We start from the raw sequence: 15,404 nt of genomic DNA, 5'->3' as shown, positions 1-15,404 counted from the left end.
CACAGAGACTGAAATCCCTGGTTCCCTTTTTACAGGGGAAACGTTAAATGAGGGAGGCTGGCACCCAATATAGAGCGAAGTTCTTATTTTCCCCTTTTTTCTTGCAGAGTAAGCCTGTCCCACAGATTCCTGACAGCAAAGGAGCACATACATAAAGCTGGCAGACCTCTAGAGACTGGCTACACCCAGCAAAGAGAGGAGGTGTCACCTCCTGATCCCCCTCCCCTGCTCAGGGAATACAGGGTGGGCTCAGGGCAGCACCAGGAGGGATGGAGGAGGGAATCCACTCCTGCCAGAGCTGACTTCTGACCCTGGCTTTGAAGAGCAAATTTGGGAAGGCAGTAGGTGACAGCTTGCTCTGTTCCCCATCAGCAGGCACAGCTCAGGAGAGCTTTGTCCTGCTGCAAATTACTTGGGTGAAAGAAGATGGGAGTAGACAAGACCCTCCCTGTCCTTTGGAAAAGAAAGAGCTCAGCAGCTCACCAGTTTTCATCTTTCAAGAGGCTCTTCAAAGGTTTCTTCACAAAGAACCCAAACTTTTAGATCTCATTTGCTTCCCTGGCAGCCCTGTAATATGAAGGGTTGGCTAAACTGGCCCTGGAACAGGAGACATTGAGGCAAGGAGCAGCCACAGAAATCCTTGGAGCCCAAAGGATGCTCCAGGAACTTCCCTCCCAGGGTATGTTATGGAGCAGAAATAAGGGGCAGCAGTGCAGGGACAGAGCAGAAAAAAAGAGGCAGAGGGAGGGAAACACATGAGGGAATTCCCCAGCCCAGCTGACCACAACCAGCAAAGCCTTGCTCCTCCATGCAGGGCACAGCAACATTCAGGTGGGTGAACTGGCACCTCACAGGAGGGGAAACTGAGGCACAAAGGAACTCTGACATGTCACAGGAAGAAAATAAAATAAATAAAAAAAAATACACGCCCATGACAGGGTTACACTGCAATTAATGATCCTCCAATTCTTGTGCTGGCAGTCCCCTGAACAACATCCATGGTCTCTGTCAATTAAATTATGGAATGATCCTTGCTAATTATATATCATTATCTAGCAGGCAGTCATCTCGCTATAAAGGGTGCTCCTATAATGGACAAACACTGTTCCTCTAGCACAGCCAGCCCCAATAGCAAGAAAAATACAAAAGGCAAAATCCTTTCTGCTGTGGCCAGTATTTTGCCTGAGCTGGAATGTTCACATTGCAAACACCGCACTCCAGTCCCAGACAGAGGGAAGAAGAGGAGGAGGGCTGCAACCTGCAGAGCCAGCCAGAGGGAGAAGGCAGGATCAAATCTGTACCCCCCAAAGCTGCCACAAAGACATGACAGCTCAAAATCCAGCTGTGAACTCTCCCACCCGTCATGGAGCACTCAGCCTCCACACACCAAAAGCCCCAGGAGCAGAGCCCTCGCTGTCCCCCGGGGCTGTGATGATCAGGAAACTGGGCTTAAAATAAGCTTGGAAAACAGCTCCTGGTAAATGCTGTCATTGCATTTTTAATTGTCCATATGCTTGATCCATTATGTTTTCCCAGATGGCCGGGCTGCCTGACTGCTGCCTCCTCATCTGTGCCACTATGGCCGGGGTCTCCAGCGGGTGCCTGGGTCCCCAAGGCAGGGACACCCTCGTGGCAGGCTCTGTGTCACTGTGGCCAGAGCATCCAGCAGGCACCTGTGAGCTCCATCCTTCCCAGCACAAAACCACACCCACTGACCCATCCATGCCAAGCTCCTGGGGAGCCGTGACTGGCTCGATGGCAAAAGCGCCTGGTGGCCTCCTGGCCTTGCACATCAACCCCCAGGAAAACCACCCTGAGGAGCAGCAAACCTGCCCCTGCTTCTTTAACCGGGCCAGTCCCTGTTAAATTACCCAAAAATGTGTGAGGACAGCATGCAGAGGATGCACACCACCAGCATCTTCAGTCATGGGCTCAGGTCCACCCATGGAGAATCGTGGGTGTCACCGCAGAAAACTTACAGTGAACATTACATGGAGTAAATTGCCTGGGAAGGGGTGCACCATGACACCCTGTGCTGGGCTCCCCAGTGGGATGCCCAGTCCTGCCCAATGCCCAGGGTGTCTGGGCAGAGGGAACAGGGTCTTGTGCCAGCAGCAGTGCCCCATTTGGGGGCACTTCCACAATCATTCTCTTGCCCAGTGCAGCAGCACAAAAGCACATCCCCCAGCAGCACACCCTCGCAGTGTGACACATCAGGAAAACCCTCCCGGTGAATAGAGAAAGCACAGAGAGCATGGCTGAGATTTTTCAGATATTTTAGCACAGCTTCTCTCCTGTAGGAGTGATCTCCCCAGGGAAGGAGAGGAATAAACCAATAGATCCCCTGGGGGCTGTTGCAGCCCTGTTTTCTATGATCTACCATTTTTTCAACGGTTCCTCACTGGATTTGCACGCAGCTGTTTGCAGAGGGATAACAGAGGCTCTCCCTCCCGCACAACAGCCAAGCCTTTGTCTGCTCCGGAGGGACACAACTCCACGTCCATAAGCAAAGGCAGGAAATGGGGAGGCTGCATCCAGCCCGGCTCAATCCAGCCGTCATGCTCTAAATAAATAATCAGATGAGCAGCGGGAGCGCTGCCCGTGCCTGCTGCTCCGCCGCTCGCTCGGGAAGCACCGGGAAATGCTGAGGGGAAACTGAGGCCTGGTGTGTGAGAACCACAGGCACGGCGGAGGGAAGGGGTGCTGGTGATGGATTCCTGGTATCTGTTTGCCACTCATCTGAGCAGCTTTCACATGAGAAGAAGGGTTTATTTCAGGAAATTACCTGGGCACTGCCCCTCCCGTGCTGGGCTCCATCCCCAGCTGGGGCAGTACGTCAGGGAAGACCTGGTTTAACAGGGGATGCCAGCGAGCAAATTCCTGCAGGGCAGGGAGAGACTGGATGCCTAAATCTAGTGGAGAGGCTGAGACACGGTGGAGGAGGACTGGAGGCTGAGGAGGGCTGGTGTTTGGTGAGCACCAGAGCGCACCTTTCATTGCAGAGTGAGGTGTCCGGCTCGAGTGGCTCACTGCTGGTGGCAGATGCAGCTGTGAATGCCATCAGAAACAAGCCATTTGGAGCCATTCAAGTTGTGTTAATCACCCTGTCCATGACCCCTGGATAACACCCTGCAGGCCTGGGGCTGCTGGGGATCCCCTCGACTCAGGAGCAGAGCTGTTCCCACAGCACCAATCCTGCAGGGGTGTGTGCAGGGGAACACTTCACCCAGGGATGCTTGGGTGGCTGTGAACTGGAGTCAGAGCTGCAAACCCTCCCTGGGGTGACCAGATCCAACTCCTTATTTGAGTGCAACACCAACAGCTATCCAGAAGAGCCTTTTTCCCTGCAAATCACAGCGCCCTGGAGGCTCCAGCTGGGAGAGGAGTGCCTGTCCTGCAGGCAAGTGCTGGATGCTGCTGGGTGCTGTGGGCTCCCTGCCAGGCACCCAAAGCCACAGTGCTCACCTGTTTCAGCAAAATCTGGGCCACCAAGAAGGTTAATTATATCTTTAAGTTTCCTTCAGTTGTCAAATCTTGTAACTATGGTCTCAAGCTGACAGTTCTATACCCAGCAATTAACCGGCAGCGAGGCTTTGCAGGCAGCAGGGGAGGCTGGCCTTGTTTACCATCTCTGCACACAACAGGCTCTCAAAACATTCCCTTAATGGAGCTGGCAAATATTTCCCTCGGAAATCTCGCATTTGCCGACGTGTTGCACCAACAAACGCCAAATCAATCCGGGCTCCGATAACGAAGGCTCCTTTTTCCCTCCCCAGATGCTCTCACAGGGCTGGTGCAGTCCAGGAGGAAAAGCTGCTCCCTCATCATCCTGTTCCTTTGCTGCTGCTTCCTCTGATGCCCTGCTGAGCAGAACTGTCCCAGAGGGAAGCAGGACATCGGTCAGGGCAGCCTTTCACCCATGGGACTCTCCTACCAGTCCCTGCTAAATGCTGGATTCAACAGCACCAGGGGTTTGCTGTGCCCCTGAATGACCACCCTGGGTACTTTAAGATCTCTCCCTGCACTGCAGCGTGTTTCACAAAGGCTGGAGGAGGAGGGGTGGCCTCTTTCCATAGCAAGATTTCATGTGGCTTTGACACACGCTGGCTCTGACCCACAGGGGTGAACACAGGCTGCTCTGGGACAGCCACCCCCTCCTTGATGCTGAAGGGGAATGTCCTTTGTGCTGGGGTGGCACAAGAGGCAGGCAGAGGTCATTCAGCCATCCATCAGGGCTCTTGGAGGGGATCCCCAGTTTTCTGGAGGGGCAGATGATCACAGGACTCTTCTTTTCATGCTCTCAGGTGCTGAGTCCACCTTCTGCAGGGACCATGAGTGGAGATCTGGAGTCACTGAGGTCCCAGGGGAGCCAGCCCCTCCTGCCAAGGTTGTCTTTACAGGGCTACCAAAACCTCCACACTCCAACATCTCCCCAGGCCATTGCAGGATTTGCCCATATTTTCAAACTTCAGGAGTAATGCTGGTAGAGAGTTCACAGCCGTGGACACCTGGATATGCTGGAAAGGAGGAAAACACAGAGGAGAAGAGGATTGTTCTCCTCCCCTCCAGCTGCTGATAGCTGAGGCGCTCAGGTGAGTCCTGCGAGAAGGTGAGACAACATGAGAAGATCAAACGAGGAGCTCCAGGGCACAGCAAATGCATCTCATCACATCACCCACAGACACCCAGAAACATCACCTGGGAGCACCTACATGAGCTACATCTGCGTGTGCCAGGTGGAGATCCCTGTAACACAGCTCCACAGGCCCCCCCAAGCATGGGCCAGGAGCACAGAGAGCATTTGTGGGGAATACAGCTACATTTGGGGATGGTTTGTACCTCCAAGAATTCAGCTAGAAATAACTGACAGGAAGAGTTGCAGCCATCGGCAAACAACGTTACTTTCCTGAAAGCAGCAGCACTACAGGGAAAACAAATTGAAACAGGTGTGGGAAGAGTTAGGGAGCGCAAGAATTGCATTCCTGAGCCAAATGGACAGATTGAGACAGAGGAAAACAAATTGGGAAGGGAAACGGCTGCCTATTGCCCAGATTTTTCAGGCACTAAGAAGAGGTGGAGGTTGGGTTCAGGCTCAGCTTTGGGATCTGGGAGCTGTGTCTCTGTTTGGGCAGCTGTGTTAGGGTTCAGCCTGGGGTGAGGATGGATTTTGGGGTGCCTTTCTGCCCTGGACTGCAATCGCTGGATCCTACAGAAGCACCAGCCCCACCACTGCGATGACCATGAGGAGCCCAGCCAGGATGCAGATGCTGATGAAGACGATGTCACTGGTGTCCTGGCTCTTGATTTCACGGGCATCCATCGCTTCTCCCTCCCACTGCTCGGCATCCACCAGGTTTTCTGCCTGCCTGAGCCTGGACAGATCTGGGCCAGCAATAAGGGTCACCGAGGCTTCCTTCCTCTTTGGCTCACACTGCACCTCGTACTGGTGGATGTCCTCCTGGTCTCCCACTGAAAAATCAATGTAGAGGGTGCTGACGATGATGGAGGTGTTGTTGCGTCTCTGCAAGGCAAGAGACACGGCTCATCAGGGCTTTGTGCGGCTCCTTTTCACAGGGGTTGGCCATGAATCAGACCAGTAGCTACTGGGAAAATGTGAGAGGGACTGGGAATACCTCCCTGCAGCCAGCACAGGGCTAACCATTTGCACAGCTTGCTTTAAAGGTGGGTTTGCTGATCGCTTACCTGGGATTCAGTGCCACAGGTGTCAAACCTGGTGTGTATTTTGAAGTTCCTGCCAACCACCTGGGCTGCACAGGAGGGGGTACCCAAATAAATCCTATTCCTCTCCAGCTGGGCCAGGGACTGCACGGGGATCTGGATGTGGAAGTCTGTCCGGGTGCAGCTGACGTTCATGGGCACAACTGTTGGGATAGAGAAAACAGGGTGCACGTGTAGGACTCCTGAGGAGGGTTCAGGAAAAAAGCTACCTCCAGAACGCAGAAAGCAATCAATATCAGCATTTTAGCCCTGTCCCATGCCAAGGGCAGACATGGATGGCTCCCAGGAATTGTTCTGCTTTCTGCCCAAGGGAGAGATCTCACCATCAACCCTCTTGAACCTCATCCTCCTTGGGTCTCCAAGTGACACACAAGTGACATTACAGGCAACACCTGCTGTCACTGCCACTCTCCATCACTGCAAAGCCAGCAGGACATTTGAGCTGCTGCCCAGGACCAGACCACGAGAGCTTTGGGGATGGTTTGCCATGGGCACAGAGCTCCCCTGCATCCTACAACGCCCCTGCAAGAGACACTACATTGATGAAACAGAGGAGACACATCTTGGAGGGACCCCATGCACGCCCTGCAGTGATGCAGCCATATGGCCCTCCTGAAAGGGTGAGCTGGGTCCATGGCCCTGGGGCATCCTCCTGGGGAATGGCCCAGCCCAGGCACAGTCCCAAGCATCACCAGCCCTCCAGTATGCTCAGAATGCTAATTTTGATGGGGAGCTGGTGAGCAGTGTACAGAGGGCGCTGCTGTTGGGCTGCCCATGATGCCAAGATGAAGAGCAAGGCAACAGTGACTCCAGCCCCTCTCCATCACTCTCCTTCTGGCACCGTGTTTGGCCTTTCTGGATGTAGAAAGCATCTACACAGAGAAAGAACCAGGGAGGAAAAATACCCCCCTCTTTAAAGTGAATCCTTGCTCAGCTTGAACTAACCACTTGGGCAATATGAATTATTGAATTATTCCAGCTCCCTCTGAATCTCGGCCTTACGAAACTGGGAAGATGCAATAAAATCAATACGAAAAAATAGTGTCACTTTGCTTCTCTTAGTGCATTATAAAACCATTAGAAGATCTACCAAATAACTAAAGTGCATTAGATCGAGAGGAGGAGAAAGTGGATCCTCTCTCCTGGCCTGAAGGCTTTCATTTCAATGGCCATAAATCACACACGCCCCACCCAAGCCATGCCTTTTGGTGGGCCTGGAAGGGAAATATCTGCATGGCTGAAGGGCTGTGGGTGTGGATGCAGGGGCTGAGGTGCCCCTTTGCCTCTGTGGGCTCCTGAGGAAGCTGGTGGCAGGGAGAGGCTGGTGTGCCCGGAGGGAGCAGCCGCTCTCCTGGCAGCGCTGGCAGCTGGATGCGACACGCAGGACGTTAATCACAAGCAGATGCTGGAATCACTGGGCAAACACAGCCGGCAGGCTCAGCTCTGCGGAGGGAGGCTCAGCTTCACATCCAAGCCTTTGTCCTCCCCTAGCACACAGCTGGCAGTGTGTACCAGGGCACGCAGGAGATGTCACACCCTTCTCTGTGATGGGACATGCCCCGCTTTTCAGCAGCACCCCATCTATCTGTCTGCAGGCTGCCCCCTCTGGAGCAGTGACACCGTCTCTCTCAGCACACAGCTGAAAACCAGTGAGAAATCAGCGGGAAAAGGACAGGGACAGACCTGCTGTGCACACTACAGCCCGACAAAATGTTCAGTACCACCTCTCTCCCTCCAGAGGCTCAGGACAACACTCTGTCCCATCTCTAACTCCAAGAGCCACATACCTCCAAATCCCTTCTGCTATGCTGGAAGTGAAGAACGATTTTGCAGCTGAGGGATAACACCCAGAGCCAGCCTCCCCAGCGCCTGTGCTGCCAGTCCAGCAGCCCTGCTCTGGCTCCAGACTCCTGGAAAGGCTGCCCCTGGCTGAATCATCCCTCACCCACAGGTCTGCTCGGATGTAATTATCCTGAAATACAACAAGCGCCATAAATTTGCTGGCGTTTGAGGTGCAAAGGCTGGCAAACAGAGCAGGAAGGTTACACACTGCTCCTCCCACCAGCTGCAGACAGGCCAGACATGCTGGCTGGGACACGGCACGCCAGCAGCAGGGGTGTGCCAGGCAGGGCTGACCAGGTGGATTTGGGAATGCTGTGCCCTGGGGGTCCTGCCCTCCTGTGCTGCTGCCAGTGGAGGAGGGGACACGGTTTATGTCTGCCTGCTCAGCCATGTGCTGGCAAGGCTGGAGAATCCAGGGGAGCAGGGAACAAGGTTGTGATGCTTGAGCTGGTCACCTGCTCTGGCTCATCAAAAACCCCCGGGTTTTCTCTCCCTCACACCCTGAGAGAGAAACAGGAGCATGGCAGTGGCAGGCACACAGGGATTTGCAGCTGGAAAGCATCTCCTGAATACTAAACACAACGTGCAGCTCACTCGCCACGCCTTCCTTCACCCCATCCCTGAGGAGCCACGGGCTCTGCTCCTGCAGACGGGAACCTGCACTGATGATCCTTCTGGAAATCACATGGCCTCAGGCACATCCCCATGGAACTGAGGAGCACCCAAGTGGGACCTTACCTCCCACGTAGGAGACGGAGAAGCCCCTCTTGGCCGTGTTGCGGTCGGTGTGGAGGACCAGGAGCAGCCGGTTGCTGTGGGAGGTGACGGGTGCCAGGCTCTCCCGCCCGCACCACCGCCCCAGCAGGGATCCGTTCTCGGTGCCACCATCAAAGGCAGACAAGTGATCGTAGTCACAGTCACCCGTCAGGCTGCTCCGGCCCTCCAGCTCCATGTCCAGGAAGAAGACCTTGACTCGGTAGCCTGGGGGCAGCTGGATGCTCCACTGGCACTCCAGGTTGTTGGGGTAGAAGTTGGGGTACTGAGGGCTGGAGAAATTCCCTTTGATGGTGGTGAACACCTCCTGGCACTCGCCTGCTCAGGGAAAAAGGCGAAAGGAAAAATCAAAAGCAAACCTGAAGCCTCCTGGGTGTGCTGAGTGATCACTTGTTTTACTGCTAAAGGATGCTCTGCCCTTCACCTCACTGCTCCCAGCCTTGTGTTTGGCCAATGGACAGCCAGCGGTTTTGGGGGATGGAAACTCCCAAGGCAAAGTCCTACACGAGCAACCCATATCCCCAGGGAATGGCATGAGCAAGGGTTTGTCCTGCTCAAGAGGGCAGCCAGGGCTTGGAATAACCACAGGGATGCCATCTGCATTGTGTGGTAGTTTACACTTCACACCATCATCTCGTGGGCTCTCCCCAGAGGCATCCCCGCCATGATCACCTCCTCTTGCTGCTGTGGGAGGGAGACAATCACCACCCCAACCCCAGTGCCTGTCCCCACGTCCTTCCCATTGCCCCACCACCCTGAGACCCCCGCACCCGAGTAGAAATGGGCCTTGAAGCCCCTGCCACCGATGTTGAAGTCCGACTTGAAGACGATGAGGAGGTGTGGGGTGGAGGAGACGGTGCGGGGCGGGCGGGCGCTGCCGCAGTAACGTCCCAGGCGGGGGGCACTGACGGTGGGGCCATCAAAAAGGGCCACGTAGTCGAAGCCACAGCCTTGGCCGCCCTCCATCTGGAAGTCAGCGAACACCAGGGTGAGGGGGCCACCAGCGCTGGCCCCGCCGATGCTCCAGCGGCACTCGGCGTCGTTGGGGTAACTCTCGGGGTACCGGGGGCTGGTGATCTCCCCAGAGAGCCCCGTCAGCTGCCCTCCGCAGGCGTCTGCAAGGAGGCAAGGATGGTGAGGGCGGTGGAAGAGGACAGATGGATGGACGCCCAGTGACCACCGCACCTCCCCGCTACCTTTCTTGTAGGCAGCGGCGAAGCCGTGCTTGGCCACGTGCCGGTCGGAGCGGAAGACCACGGCCATGACGTGCCAGGCGGAGGAGAAGGCTGGCGGGGGGCTGTGGCCACAGAAGGTGCCCAGGAGGTTGCCCCGGTCCCGGGCAGCCCCGTTGTAGACCTGGAGGTAGTCGTAGGCGCAGGTGTCGTGGTACTCCAGCTCGAAGTGGCTGAAGGAGAGCAGGACGGAGGAGCCCTCGGCCACCACGATGAGCCACGTGCACTCTGTCTCGTAGGGATACAGCCCTGGGAAGTTGGGGCTGGAGAAATTGCCAGAGGGTGCTGAAAGTACTCCCCCGCATTTGATGCCTGGAGGACACAGAAGTGGGTGTGATGTTCCCTTTCCAGGGGAAGCCTAAAAGAATGGAGACAGGATGCACAACACCAGCTCCAACCCACCACCACAGTACCAGAACACCAGCATCCTGCAGAACTCCACCGGGCTTGTCCACCCACTCTCCTTAGAGGACCCGTGTGCCCCCATCACCTTTCACCCCTTCGTGTATCCCCTTTTCCCCACGCTGCCCTGTGGGGGCTGCAGCAGGGCACAGCTGTGCCCCTGAGATTGTCCTGCCAGAGACAGCACAGAATCCCCACCTGTTTTATGGCTGGGAGAAAGGAAGTTGGGAGTGAGTTTTAAAGGCTCAGCGGTACCAGGCTCGCCGGTGCCCCAGCTGCCCAGCCCTTCAGCTTTGTGCCTCCCACTGACCACACTCCCTCCATATAATGGTTGGTATCAGAGAATTCGAGCTGGGAGAGACAGGGGTGAAGGGCTCGATATGCTGAACAATGAGTTATGCATGTAGGGATCGATTTCCTAATGAAATCTTTATACTGAGACATGGTTATTATAAAATAAGGCTGAGAGGGGCCCGGCTGTCACCTGCCCCTGGGTCTGATTAGGCCTGGGGTGAAGAGGCTGATACAGGGGGAACATACATCATGTCTGGGAGGGATGCAGACCCTGCACAGCCCCCTCAGGAGACATGTGTGGGTTCCCAAACAAGGCTGGGCGCTCGCTGCCATCAATCTGGGCCAAGTATATTGCAAATCAATAGTCAGCCTGTGCACATTGCTTTTCATCGTGCTCACTGGCACAGTGACCTCCCAGCAAGGAGGGGACCTGGGATGTGTGGGATGCAGCACCACGGGTGTGTCTGGCCAGATCTAAAATCACCTTGGTAATCACTGGGGATAGGCAGTGAAGTAACATGGGGCTGGTACTAAAGGAGTAACGTTGTTGAAATACCCAGAGGGGAGCCTGTGGGAGAGGTGAGCAGCCATGGTGAAGAGAGATGGATGGATGGAGGGCTGGGAGCCTTGGGGGTGCCCTGGGAAGCTCAGTTGGGTGTATGTGGGGGATGAACAGGCACCACAGGGCAGTGGTGTGGCCTCAGGAGCACCGGCACCAGGGCCGGGGATGGGTTTTGATTTCTGGCTCAGCCCTTCTGTGAGAAAGGCCCTTCCATTTTGGGATGGGGGATGGCTTGGGCCACCCTACCCCCTGAATGACTGTGTCATCTGCTAACCCTGCCCTGCATCCTGGGGGACTTTTTATCTGGGTAAGGTGAGAGGTTTACTGCACGCCTGCCACATACGCATACGTGCATACATTCTCATATAAATGTGTATGTGTATATAGATTTATATAGGCAAGTGCAACTCCAGAAACTAACAAACCCTTCACTAAAGCACCTGCACAACACAACAGGACAAACCCTACCTGCAGTCCTCAGTAAGGTAAGCACGAAGCAGAATCCCAAGCACGAAGCAGTGTCCCACACTTGCTGCCACCACAACAGTGACTGCAGGTCCCAGCTCCTCAGCCCTGGCCTGAGCCAGCCCCTCTCCCTGCAGGACAGCTGGAACCCACTCGCACCCCAGAGCCACTGTGGCACCTGCAAGTGGCCCTCCCCTCCTCAGGAACCACGAATGCCCACCCAGCCCACCGGGAGCTGGGACCAGGCTCTTACCTCTGCTGGGAGCATCCCCGAGAGCCCCACAGAGCACGGCCAGCGCTGCCAGACAGCTCAGCCCTGTGCACCCCATCCTCCAGCAGGCAAATCTCCCCACACCGAGCATCCTTTTGGAGCTGTCTATCTGGGAGGGGGAAAAAAAAAAAAATAAAGAGAGAAATAAATAAAAAGCAGGAGGACTGTAGAATTAATAGCGGAATGAATAATTCATCGCTTGTTTGAATTAAGAGCAGCAAGGTAACTTGATCTATTCCTCCCTTCCTTCACTCAGTTTTAATGATCTGGATCAAATGTCCCAAGGATTTACACTGTACCAGATACCTTGTCAATACACTATATTTAGAAGAGATATTAATGTTTCAGAAATGGTGTATAACGGCAATAAGTCTGGGCTGACAATATGCCCTTAAGGGGCTATGAAAATAATTTAGTTCGCCAGGCGAGCCAGCGAACCAAAATGGGAATTTCAGACTTACCGCGGAAAAGCATCTCAGGAATTAACATGATTTATACTGCGGCACCCACTGCACAAAGCCAGCTGGTGGTGAAGGCTAGAGAAACAGGGAGCTCCGTGCCGGCTGCCAGGTCAGCATCCCTGCAGCAGGAGCCCAGGCTCAGCGGGATGCTCAGCCCGGGAAAGCGGCAGTCGTGAGCACTAAAGATAGCAAATCCCACCTCCCCCGAGGAAGATTAGAGATGAATTGTGACTCATGGGCGAAAAACATCGATTATTATAGAACCTGCTAAGGCCTTGGAGGATTGCCACGTTCTTCCATGCTGGCTCACGCTACTTCTCGCCCAGGCTCTCGGATGCACTCAGCTGAAGGTGAGCAAGCCTTTGGGTTTGGTGGGAAAGATGTGCTCCTTGCGCTGTGCCACATTAGCTGGAGAAACCCCAAACCCAACAGCGGCTCAGTTCCTTCCCTCCCGCCCAGGAGAGAAAAGACTTTCCTGCTGCCACAGCCCACACCCACATGAATGCCAGGAAACAAAATCCCACGAGGGCCTCCCGGCGTGAAGGACCTGCACTAAAAAAGTCACCTTCAAAGCAGCAGGGAGAGAAGCAGCGAGTATCTCTAAATCACAGGCAGGAGACAAGTTGCATTTATTAATTAAGCAATGAGGATCGATGCTCGAGACATTTCCTGTGGATTAATGATGGGCTGGGAGGAGCTGATGGCCTGAGGTGCAGCTAAAGACCATTAACGCCAACTGGTCATGAATCCCCAGGAAATGCTCCATGCCAAGGTCGTTAAGTGCCTGCATATATTTATGGGGAATAACAACAACAATAATATTTGTACAGGCTCTCTCCCCACTGCCCAGCCTTGCTGGAGCCATGCCGAGGGCTGCCGGGAGCATTGGGACATCCCAGCCAGGAGCCCTCTATCCTAAGCCCAGCTGAGGCAGGGAACATTGGGTTCTGTCCCGGGGCACTGAGCACTGCATCACCCCGGCAGCACCAGGACTAAGAGCACAATGGAAAAGGAGGAGCAGGGCAGCTCCCCCTGTCCCCGGGCACTGTGTGGAGATCCTGCCCCAGTACAGGCTCTGGGAGATGCTGCAATGCTGGTGCATCTCCTGCTGACCTCCCAGGATCATTATCGAGCTTAATTAGCTGCTTCCCTAATGGCTTGGGGAGGAGGCCCGTCCTTGTCAACAAGTGCGGGCCCACACAGCAAAGATGCAGGCGAGGTTTGGCCGTGGCACAGGGGCATCTCCTGGGTATTTTCCATCACCCTGGTTCATCCAGGAGGAGTGCTCAGCCCTCCCAGCCACCACTCCCCGGGCTCAGGAACAAAGTGCTCCCCGCTTGTGCCTCGCTGCACTATGGAGCAACATGTTTATCCTCACCACACCCATCCCGGGCAACACCCGCTGTCTTCCAGCCTTTCCACCAGGGCCTCAGCGCCAAGCCAGTGCCCGGGACACGGGGGTACCTGCACAGCTGCTCCTGTCCCTCCCCTCAGCTGCGCTCTGCATCGGCCATCCCCGGCAGAGGGGAGCCGGGGCTGTGCAGCACGGCAGCTGTGCCCCGCTCCCGGGAGACGGCATCCATCAACCAGCGGCACATCCACCCTGCCCCTGACCCGGGAACGGCCATCCCAGGCTGGGCCGAGCCCAGGCAACCCGGTTGTCAGCTGAAGAGTGAGGGTGGGAGGGCCGAGGGAGGCAGGGGGACGGCGACATGCGGCGGGGAAGCAGAGGAGGTCTGGCTGGAAGGTGCTCTGGGTACTTCTGCTCCAGCCACAGACGCGGTGGGCGATTTCAAGGTGTGCCTCTGTTCCTCTGCGGGCAAATTTATAAACCATGAGTCAAAAAGGCGTTTGATTCATTTAAACAGAAAGGACGTGATCAGGACTGTGAGACTTCAGAGAAGATCAAAGGTTTAAAAACGGTCCCCAGGAGAAACGGGAGTTACTTAGGCAGGAAATAATGAGATGAAATTAAGAAGGTATTTAGGCTGCACATGAGGAAGAAGAAAGGAAGCGAAGCAAAGCCCCTCTCCCCTGCACAGTGCTGCACGGGTGGCTGGGGCTTCCTGGGGGCAGCCGGAGACCAGGAGCATCCCACCAGCCTGGCAGGGGAGGCAGGGTGGGCAGGGTGTGAGCCCCTGCCCTGGCTGGGCATCAGCCTCCCACCCGCGCTCACACACCCCCGGTTCCACAGATGCCACAGCCACCAACAGCACCGACACCGAATCCACACCAAACTGCCACCACGGGGCGGTTCTGGGCCTCCAGAGGGAAGGAAACCTCCCATCTTCCCCTGGCAAGGAATATTCTGCACCAGAGCCCTTCCACTCCACGTCCCTGCCTTTGCCGGCATCCGCGCCATCCTCGGAAAGGGGCTGTCCCCATGGGGGATGGTTGGGATGAGGGAACTCGCGTTAGAGCCAGCCTGAGAAACAACAAAAGGCGGGAGGGGGAAGGGAGAGAAGGGCAGAAAATAGAGAACAAAGTGCCTGCGGGCGGTTTAAAGGCTCCTTCGAGCTCCTGCTTCCAAGGACATCATCTCCCCCGTGGAGAATGTCTCGCAGAGCCCCTGTCCCCTCGGGCGGGACATGCCCCGCTCCTCCCGCTCGGCCGCAGCCCGCCCTCGCAGGATGGCAACCCGCAGCACTCACAGCTTGCTCCGTCTCTCACCACCCTCCCTTTGAGCCACGAACAAAGAGGGAGCGGCGCGGCAGAACGGCCGGACCAGCTGGGTAGGGTTTAACCATCGTGGCCCATATGTGCTGAAATACCCAGACATATTGGGGTTGTGTTTAAAGGAACAGTCCCAGCTTTCACGCTGAAAGCCGGCGCTTTTCCAAGGCGAGCGTGAAGTTTTTTACCTTGGGCCTTTGCAAAAAGGTGGGGTGTGGTTTTAGCAAAATCTCAAACAGGCTTAATATTTAGAGCTAGAGGAGAAGTAAGGTTTTCAAATACTTCGTATCTGACAAAAAAATATTTCCTCTATATTCCTAGCTAAGGCCAAAGCAGGGAGAGCAACTGGAGAAAGCATCTCATTGTTTTATCAGCCTGTGTGCAAAGAAGCACCTTCACTACGCAGTGACTGAGGGAGGCTGAAGTACAGTGTGGACTGGGGATGAGAGCTTTCCTTGGACTGACCACGGACAACTTCCTTGGATCTCCATGCCTTTAAAGCCAGAACCCCAGTTTGGGTTAGGAAGATGGATGGCTTTCTTGTCAGCCCTTTCTCCAAGGAAGTTAACATAAAAGCTGCAGCTACACTTGATTAATTCCAGGCATTTGGTAACTGCAGACAAATCGCAGCAGTGCAAAGGGAACTTACACTCCCTCCCAAATGTGTGAATCAAGCCACCACTTCAGTG

At 55.2% G+C, this 15,404-nt stretch overlaps 1 protein-coding gene across 1 annotated transcript; it reads right to left on the bottom strand.

The window, feature by feature from the left end:
• Positions 1-4,899: 4,899 nt before the first annotated feature.
• Positions 4,900-12,425, bottom strand: CDCP2 (CUB domain containing protein 2). The gene is made up of 7 exons (XM_040073095.1): positions 12,307-12,425; positions 11,564-11,690; positions 9,552-9,899; positions 9,126-9,470; positions 8,320-8,673; positions 5,704-5,882; positions 4,900-5,521 (listed from the first exon to the last, which is right to left on the bottom strand). The coding sequence occupies exons 2-7, from the start codon at positions 11,670-11,672 to the stop codon at positions 5,207-5,209; spliced, it is 1,650 nt and encodes a 549-aa protein (XP_039929029.1). The 5' UTR covers positions 11,673-11,690; positions 12,307-12,425; the 3' UTR covers positions 4,900-5,206.
• Between the last annotated feature and the right edge of the window lie 2,979 nt (positions 12,426-15,404).

This window comes from Hirundo rustica, chromosome 9 (genome assembly GCF_015227805.2).
Source record: "Hirundo rustica isolate bHirRus1 chromosome 9, bHirRus1.pri.v3, whole genome shotgun sequence".
NCBI lineage: Eukaryota > Metazoa > Chordata > Aves > Passeriformes > Hirundinidae > Hirundo > Hirundo rustica.
This window is presented reverse-complemented; position numbering and strand designations above follow the sequence as displayed.

Coding starts and splice junctions, on each gene's coding strand:
- CDCP2 (XM_040073095.1), bottom strand. CDS start 11,672: ATGCTCGGTGTGGGGAGATTTGCCTGCTGGAGGATGGGGTGCACAGGG. Junction 9,471..9,551: donor CGCCGCTGCCTACAAGAAAG/GTAGCGGGGAGG, acceptor GCCTCCTTGCAG/ACGCCTGCGGAGGGCAGCTG. Junction 8,674..9,125: donor CAAGGCCCATTTCTACTCGG/GTGCGGGGGTCT, acceptor TTCCCTGAGCAG/GCGAGTGCCAGGAGGTGTTC.